The sequence below is a fragment of the Grammomys surdaster genome, unplaced genomic scaffold (genome assembly GCF_004785775.1).
Source record: "Grammomys surdaster isolate TR1022 unplaced genomic scaffold, NIH_TR_1.0 131768, whole genome shotgun sequence".
NCBI classification, from domain to species: domain Eukaryota; kingdom Metazoa; phylum Chordata; class Mammalia; order Rodentia; family Muridae; genus Grammomys; species Grammomys surdaster.
The window spans coordinates 1-9,437 of NW_021622081.1; the positions used below are offsets into that span (position 1 = coordinate 1).

The 9,437-nt window shown below is 42.2% G+C and overlaps 1 protein-coding gene and 1 pseudogene across 1 annotated transcript; both read left to right on the forward strand.

The window, feature by feature from the left end:
- The first annotated feature begins 3 nt into the window (after window positions 1-3).
- Window positions 4-1,562, forward strand: LOC114615676 (annotated as a pseudogene).
- A 7,024-nt stretch (window positions 1,563-8,586) lies between these two features.
- LOC114615677 (putative sperm motility kinase W) lies at window positions 8,587-9,431 on the forward strand (the record flags this gene model as incomplete). The annotated part of the gene is made up of 1 exon (XM_028761343.1): window positions 8,587-9,431. A coding segment is annotated over exon 1 (845 nt), but the record flags the coding sequence as incomplete, so codon positions are not given.
- Between the last annotated feature and the right edge of the window lie 6 nt (window positions 9,432-9,437).

The window sequence follows — 9,437 nt, forward strand, 5'->3', positions numbered from 1 at the left end:
ACAAGAGAATTCACAAATCAAGTGAGCAAAGACTTCAGTGACATCACTAAAAAGCTATCAGTAGCTTGTTGTATGGTGGAACTCCCTAGGGTGGTCAAGTTGAATGAATGCAGAATGGGATTGATATCCTGGCTGGGACCCCAGGTCATATTAAAGAATACTTGCAGAATGGCAAGTTAGAACTCACCAAGAAGACACATGTTTTCCTGGATGAAATCGATCAGATATTGGATGTGGGGTTTGCTGATCATGTGGAAGAAATTTTACATGTTGCATACAAGAGAGATTCTGAAGACAACTGCCAAACATTGCTTTTCTCTGCAACTTTCCCTCACTGGGTATTTAATGTTGCTAAGAAATACATGAAATCTACATACGAACAGGTGGACCTCATTGGTAAAAAGACTCAGAAAGCACCCTCAACTGTGGAGCACCTAGAGATTAGTTGTCACTGGACAGAGGGCAGCAGAAATTGGGGATGTGATCTGAGTGTACTGTGGTCACCAAGGGCACAGGATCATCTTCCGTGAATCCAAGAAGGATGCCCAGGAATTGTCGCAAAACACATGCATAAAGCAGGATGTCCAGTCCTTACATGGTGACAGTCCACAGAAGCAAAGGGAAATCAGCCTGAAAGGTTTCCAAAATGGCAATTTTAGAGTTTTGGTGGCAACCAATGTTGCTTCCCGTGGGTTAGACATTCCCGAAGTTGGCTTGGTTGTTCAGAGCTGTCCACCAAAGGATGTGGCGTCATATTCATCGTTCTCAGAAAACAGGCAGAGCTGGGAGGACAGGGAGTTACATTTGCTTTTACCAGCACAAAGTGGAGTACCAGATGGTGCAAGTGGAGCAGAAAGCAGGAATTAAATTTAAATGGATAGGTACTTCTTCTGCAACAGAAATAATACAAGCCTCCAGCAAAGATGCCATCAGGCTTTTGGAGTCTCTGCCTCCCACTCCCATTGGCCATTTCGAGCAGTCAGCTGAGAAGCTGATTGGGGAGAAAGGAGTTGTAGAAGCCCTGGTCGCTGCTCTGGCCCACATCTCAGGGACCACATCTGTCGATGAGAATCCCCTGATCAATTCCCAGGCGTGCATTGTGACCATGATCATCCCGTCCTCTATTGAGAAGCCCAACATTAGATATGCCTGGAAAGACCTTACAGAGCAGCCAGGCGAGAGCTTCGAGCCAAAGTGAAGGGGATGGTCTTCCTCGAAGGAAAACTGGGAGTTTGTTTTGATGTCCGCACTGAGGCACTCACAGAAATACAGGAGAAGTGGCATGATTCCAGTGGCTGGCAGCTCACCATGACCACCGAGCAGCTGTAGCTGGAAGGACCCCCGGAAGGGTATCAAGGCAGCAGGGGTCAGCAGGATGGCTGCCATGGTGCTCTCAGAGGACAGCAGGGTGGAAGCAGGAGCTTCCGGGGTCAAGGGCTGCAGAGACAGCAAGGAGGAAGTAGAAACTTCAGCAAACAGCAACCAGGAGGATCTGTTACAAAAGTAACAAATCCCCAAACAAAGGCCAGAAGCAGAGTTTTAGTAAAGAGATGGGTCAGTGAGTAGAGGCAAAAAGGATCTGTTCCAGCTATGGACCCCAGGGCTGGTCCTGCTGTCAAAGCCCCCAGTGCTTCCTTCCTTTTTGCTCATTTATCAGCCCCCGCCCCTCTCTTAAGGAGCAAGGCTTCTGAACTGGCCGACTAACCATCACAAACTGTCTTCATTTTGGAAAGGGATAGGAATTCACTGCATCATTTTCCAGCATACAGATCTGGCTGAAAACAAAGAAACAAAAACAAATAGGAGACTATCTTAGGGCATCCACCTTGTTTGAGAACACTGCCTCTTCTCACTCTGCTGAGAAGCAAATAGACTCACACTGAGAGACGGCAAAAGTACTGAATGGTTTTTGTCAACTTAACACAAGGGAGGCAAGGGGAGAAAATTTCAAGAAATTACCTCCATACTAGTTATGTGATCAGATCCACGAGCTGTTTTCTTCATCCCTGATGGCGCTCTTATAGACCACTGTGGGCAGCACCACCCCCAAGCAGTGAATTTTGGTCAGATAAGAAGTCAAAGTGAGGAAGGCAGGGAGAAACAGTAGGTGAGTAAATTTCTTCCATGATTCTTGCCTCTGCTCCTGCTTGACCTTTTACCCTGACTTTCCTCAGTGAATGGTTTGACTGGGATACACAAACTAAACCAACCACGTCCCTGCTAACATGCTTTTGGCCATGGCATTGACCATAGCCATAGAATTTCCTAAACTGGGAGAATAAACGACTGAATGGTAGAACCACACTGTCCATGAATGCTTACAGGACATTTGATTACACACTAAAACAAGAGATTGTGCTATTTCTTGGTGAAACATGTTCCTAGTAGTGATATGATTCACCCTTAATACACATCTTTAATCTGAAACAAGGAAAGTAATGTTAATATTGTAAAAAATAGCACCATATTGGGAAGTTATATCTAATGGAGTGGCAGAAAAAGGGATGAATCAGAGAAACATTTTACGCAAGAGGATATGCCTCCCTCTCATTCAAAGAAAGGGGAAAAGAGCTACTTAAGAGAGAACAGTGCAGAGAGAGAAAAGAAGACAAGGAATCAGTGTTACTGGGAGAGATTCACAGAGATCAGAAAGCACCAGGAAGGGGTGAGTTTATTCCACAGTAAGTCTCTGAGGCGAAAACATTCTAGCCCTTGATAAGATCCGATGAAGGCTATAACCTTCTAGTACTAGGTTTAAGTTACCACAATGAGGCAGAAAGCCTGAGAGACTACATTTACACTAAGAGAAAAAACAATACATTTTCAAGGGAGAAACAATGATTCACCCTAGTCCATTGCTTGACGGGGAACAGGTTCTGTCTCTGAGGAGAATATGAGCAGGACCAGGGATGTGGATCAGGAGAGAGTGGTGGTTTTATTTGGTCCCTCAGTCCCCACCAGTCCCCCATGAACTAGTTTATGTTTGTCTCAAAGACAAACAAGAGCTTAACCTCTGGTTCAGAATGAGATCCTGTTCCACAAATGGAGCAGTGTCTCAGCAAGTAAGAGACAGGAATAACTGCAGAACTCCCCCAAAGCAGATCATAGGCTGCAGAAGTTCTCTAGGAGATGTCCTGATAGTCCCTGAAAAACTGATTTAAGGGCAAATCATCACACAGGATCACAAGGGAGAACTAAAAATCCATTCTCCTTCTGTAAGGTGTCACCTCAGTGGCTTTGCAAGACACCCTGAGGTGGAGAGTCATGACAGGAGCCTGGAGGGGAGTCCCCAGTGCTTCTCAGAAGATGAGTATCTTCATGCCAAAGATAATATAGAGGACTCCACTTCTTTTCCAGCCTTCCCATCTAATGAGGCCCTTTAATGCACACTGGAAGCAAGTCTCTGGGCTGGAACAAAGAATCAGAGGTTCAGGTTAGAGAGAGCCAAGGGTTCCTCGGGCCATGGATCTTTCTGCCTTTCTTACTCCAGATCACAAAACCAGATGCCTGTGAACGTAGCTTTGACAAAGCTCACTTGTAGAGAGACTCTCATATGTACTCTGTACAAGCATCACCTGCCAATATAAAGCTGATGTGCTATTGGCTGAGGCAGGAACCAGAAGGGAGAACCACCAGCAGAGAGAGGAGTATCCTGGGAAAGAGGCAAGAGCACGAGTTTGACCCTGAAATCTGAGGAAGGTGGACTCATGAAACTGAGGACAGGTAACTGAAAATGTGGCAGACATTGACTAGAATAAATAAGTTGTATAAGTTATGAGCTAGTGTGTGAGTAAGCCAGTGCTTATGGGCTGCGCATTTATGTTATTGAGTCTACGAGTCGTTATTCTGGGAACAACGAGGCTGGGTAGAAAAGGCAGTAGTTACCAATAGAATACTGATTGTGAGGCTACAAGTTAGGCTTAGAGCCTGAGAACTCCTGGTTGGAAGACAATTTCATAGAAAAAGAGCCGTGAACCGCGGAGAGGTAATGCAGAATCTGGCTGCTCTAAAATAAATAAATAAATAACTAGGATGAAGAGGAAAAAGGGCTCTTCTACTGCTCCCTCAGTGCACTTCCCAGGTGCCGCTCCTGTAATTGGAGGCTCATGAGGCAAAAGAGCTGGAGGGTGCAGAGCTGACAAAATTCTCTCTCAGGCTCCAGCTTTAATGCACTTCCCAGTCACAGCAGAGGAACTGAGCAGCCTGGGCCTCTCAGAAACCAGCATGTGCCTGTGAGAAGAGCCTCCAATGCCCCTAGACCAAAGCTATGCAGTGGCTTTCTGAGTGCCTGATCTACAACCCTGGGTGGGCAGCAGATACAGGACAAAGAGAAGCTCTTCCCCAAAACTGTCAAGGGCAGCCTGCTGGACCAGACAGAGAGATGAAAGCCGGCTGCCATAGACATGTGCTCCCCTGTGGAGCCTGCAAAAAGACAGAAAGGCAGAAAGAACATGTCACTGAGTTGTGGTGGCACTGAGAAGCCCAAATTTCTCAAAGGGAAATGTATTGAATATGAAAACAATAAAAGATAAAAGAACCTGGGTCTAAAACTCTTAGAAAGGAATAATTTGTTTATAAATAATATAATCAGTTCTCCAAAAAGGAAGGAGAAAGTTAGAGAGTAAAACAAAAATATTCTTGCTTTAAGAAATGTAGAAAAAGACAATGACAGATGGTATTCGGACCCCATGTAATTATGTTTTGACTTTAAGCAAGAAATGATTATAAGTTCTGTAATGATTGTAGTTTTATATAACACCTTTAAGTAGTTTCAGAATATAGTTGACTTAGATAAGACAGAAACAGGATGAAATTCTAGGTTTGAGGTCATAGAACAGAGATGAGAGGATTTTTAAAATCACTATACAGAGACTTGAAAGAATCCTATCCAGAACCTAGAATGAGATCAAAAACAGAATTTCCAGAGGAGAAAATTTCACAAAGCCTTGAAGAATAAAAAGGATAGCCAGTAGAGGCTCAATATTCTCAGTTAAAAATCCAGATTTTGACTTATAATTAAATAAGTTAAATTATTAAAGCAATAACATATAATTAACTATGGGTTCCATTTTGTAGAGTTTGAATTTTTGAAATATGTATATATGTTGATACATCATACACTGGATACATATTCAGACTTCCAAGAAGCTTCAGCCTTGAGTTATGAAAGTGATAGTTCTGAAATTGCACATTTATTAGAGATAATGGCTATCTTGGAAATGCCTTTGGAGACCGGAGCTGATGATGCTTTAACATGTGTATCCATTAGAATACACTTTTCCTATTATGGCACAAAAAATATTATATGTTACCAACTTACAAGTCTAGCAATGACTGAACACTCCCAAGGACTCCAGAGGAAATGCTCATAGAACAAAAGAGGGATCTGGGATCTCCCAAAGATAGTTTAAATCAAGCTTTATTGACCTGAATTTTTAAAATGCCAATGAGTCAGATAATACAGCTGCTAAAAATCACTAGATCTTAGAAAGCACTGCTGATATAGATAAGTATAAATATGTAATAACCTGAGAACAAAAGGCAGTAAATGCACAGCAGAGGGGGAGAGAATGTCTTCTTGTTTCAACAGGAAAAGAAAAACTGTGGAATCTCTCAAAATTAATGAAACTCAGACTTGACTGGGAGAGACCTCCTGAAGATCCTTGCTACAGACAAGAAAGAAATCACGTAGACCATCAAAACAGGTAACTTGTTTTGCTGATCCCTCTACATGGGAACTGCACTCAGACTTGCTGAGACATGAAAAAGTCTCTAGCCAGGACTTCAGGTAAATATTACCAATAAATCTTGTTGGCTACAGAATCTTCAGGGTGGATTCATGCCATCCTTTGAAATGGCATAGATGAAAATTCATATTAAACTTTGGTTATATAGTCCAAGCAAACTTAGAAAAGCAAAAGCCTACCAGCTCAAACAGATGTCACCAAATCCTCTTTAGCTGATTGGGCACACCTCATATTCCATATATAAGTTAATACAGAAATGTGTATTACCTGTAAAAGTTTATACGCTTACAGATACCAATGATGTAAAAGAAGCCAGGACAAGATTCATCCTTGAGGAAGCTGAGTAGGATACTATGACCCTGAGACATATTTATTCTAGCATTCTGCTAGGCTCAACCTCAGACTACCTCAATAGCTGTTTGATCACACATCCCAGTTGGCCCAGACTCTTAGACTGTTCCACGAGGGCCTTGATTTAAGCCTTGCACCTTTTAGGAAACAGAACTTGGACAACTAACAGTACAACCAGCTTCCTTAACACTAGCCAATATCCTAATTTTTGTTGAACACACATAAGGAAAAGACACCACCAAACAGTAGGAAGCAATTTCAAGAGACTAACACCCCATTCACCAAAGGTGGGGAGGATGGTTTTGATTGTAAATCGGGTTATTTATATTTGTCCTCCTTTAAGGGGATTGGTTAAAAGTTGTTACTTGGATTGGTCAGGGTGGAATCAGAGTAAGAGACGTTAGACTCGGGGATTTCGTTTTCTCTTCCTTTCTCTTTGCCCTATCCTTCTCTTGCTCCTATCTAATGTTCAGGGAAAAGGGAAGAAGGCTGTATAAGTGTGGGAATAAAAACAGTAGATTATTAAATCCACAAGCCAAATATTTCCACGTTTGCTACGGACTTTGTACCTTGATACAGAGAATTATTCTATTTGCAAGAATATACTGTGTATATACGTTTCAACACTCTTTAAGGTATTGTACCTATGTAATGTGAAGTTCTAACCCTTGAAGGCTGCTGTTGCAAAATGTCTAGGACAATTAAGAAATGCAAGTTAATAGTCAATCAAACTTATGGGCTTGTTCAATACAAGCATTGTTGATTACAGAAAATGTATCTCATGTTAAGCAGATAGTTATCTACAAACACGAAATTCATATATACTATAGATAGTCTTCAAAAATCTCAAACATCTACAGAATGTGCCGATTAAAGATGTTTTCTTAATAAAATGCTATTAAAGTGAGATATGTCTGTTCCTGGCATCACACAGACACTACTTCAAAAAAGATGATGAGCATTGAAGAACATCTATATGAAGTTTACTTCAAATGTCACAAGCTAGACACTAGGCAAGAAATTGTGCTTGCATAAACTGCAGAAAGAATGCTGTCTAAGCTGTGGATAAATAAGCTGCAGGGAAGTCGATGGCCATGTCCTACTAGGAGAAGGTAAGAAGTCCTTCACCATTCCTGTTTTACAGAGAAGTAAGTCTGTCAGATAGTCTAGGCCACAAGGCTAAAGATGGATGCTCCAAAGACTTATAGACATTGTGAGTGACTGTCTGTGCAAGCAGACGTCTCTTTCATTTCTATAGATTTGGAAGCTACTTTTGCTGTACTTTCAGGATACTTGGGCCATTTAACTCCTGAGGTCTCTGATGGGATTGAAAACTAGGTAGTCATAGTCTCATATTTCAGCTTAAATTTTTCAGGATTTGAAAAAAATGTTTTAAGGTCTAAGGAGATATTCTTAGGTTTATAAATGCATTGTTGATAAAAAAAAAAAAAAGATGTCTGTATAGAAACTCAAACCAAATCACCAAGCTAGTTCTCATTGTAGAGTACTTTTTCCCAATGTGGCCAAGTACAGATAGAATGACAATGTGAATGTAAGTCTTATCTGCTGGTTTTCACAGTTGTTCCTCTGGATTGTAGTTTACTGATGTTAGAGACGGGCATTTAGTTGAACTATGGAGGGGGGTATAGACAGAGAATATCTTTGGTACTGTGTACAAGCATGAATTGTCAGTAAAAAGTTGATAGCCAATTAAGCAATAGAAGGTGGGACAGGAGACAGAGAGAGATAGGACTCCGGGAAACAGTGAAGACCTGCAGATTGGCCTTGAACCCTGAGCAAGACAGAAACATGAATCTCAGGAGAGATAACCATCCATGTGGCAGACACAGACTAGAATAAATGGGTTATATCACTTACAACCTAGCTGGGACCCTGGCCAAAGCTTATGGGCTAGGTATTTCTTTGTGAATAATTAAGTCTCAGAGTCTTACTCTGAGAATAAAGTGGCTGGGTAGAAAAACTCCCAGCTACATTTTGTGATGACTTAGCCTCTCTCTGAGAACACTTGTCCAATATGCACTTCATCCTTGAAAGTCCAGATGGTTGACATACTCAGTATCCAGCTACAAAGGCCACAAATGCACTCTGCTGCCTGTAATTGCTAAACAAGAAAACATCTGTCTCTTTGATCTGCTGAAGAAGAAGCTGATAGAGGCTAGTCTCAATTTCATGAGAATAGAAAGATCTCTCTGGGCCAGAGGGAGGATAGAGGATAGCCACTATAGGTTATAACCTTCTCTGATTGGTGCACTTTGTGCTCTGACCTCACAAAGAACCACTGTGATGGAAGAATGAGTGTCCTCTGTATAAGACTGTGGACCAGCCTGCTGTATTTGTCCATACAGAACAGGGAGCTGTTTTTGGTGACCTGTGAGACTCCTTCATAGCTGTCTAGTTTGTTAGTTCTTGGGTTGGTCGTTGTATCTTACAACCTGTGTGCAGCAGAGCACAGGGAACACTTAGCCTCATGGCCAGCAATTCTGAAAAGGAGAATTTGGGGAGTCAGTACAGAGTGCTCCTCCATCTTGGCGAGGGTGGATTTGGCACTGTGAAATTGGCCTGGCACTTGAAAACCAACGCCCTGGTTGCCATAAAAATGGTACAGATCACCAAGAAGAACATCAGCATTATACTGTCAGAAAGAGCAATTTTGGAGACACTAAACCATCCTAACATCATCCGCCTCTTTCAGGTAATAATAACATCAAGCCACATTTACTTTGTAATGGAGTATGCTCCGGGAGGAAGCTTATTTGAATTAATACAGGAGAAGGGCCCACTGCAGGAGGAAGAGGCAAAGACAATATTCGGGGAGATAGTGGCAGCCACGAAGTACTGCCACAACCTTGGCATTATCCATCGAGATATTAAACCCCAAAATGTATTGATAGATGCAGAGGGCACTGTGAAATTGACAGACTTTGGGCTGTCCATCAAGCGCAGACCTGGCAGCTTACTCAAACGGAAGTGTGGGACCAAGGAATTTTATGCACCAGAGCTGGTACTAGGGGAGCTATACGATGGCAGGAAGACAGATGTGTGGAGTTTGGGAGTGCTACTGTATTTTGTCACCACTGGGTACTACCCCTTCACGGGAAGCACCAGGAAACAGATGGAGAATAAGATCATCATGGGGACCTATAAAATTCCATCTAACTTCTCTGCACAACTTGAAAACCTAATTCACCAGCTCTTCACAGTTTCCCCAGAGATGAGGCCCTCTATTGAAGACATTGAGAGACATCCATGGATAAGGAAGTGTGACATAAACATACCAACTGATAAATACCCAGATTCCAACATCATACACATGCTTTG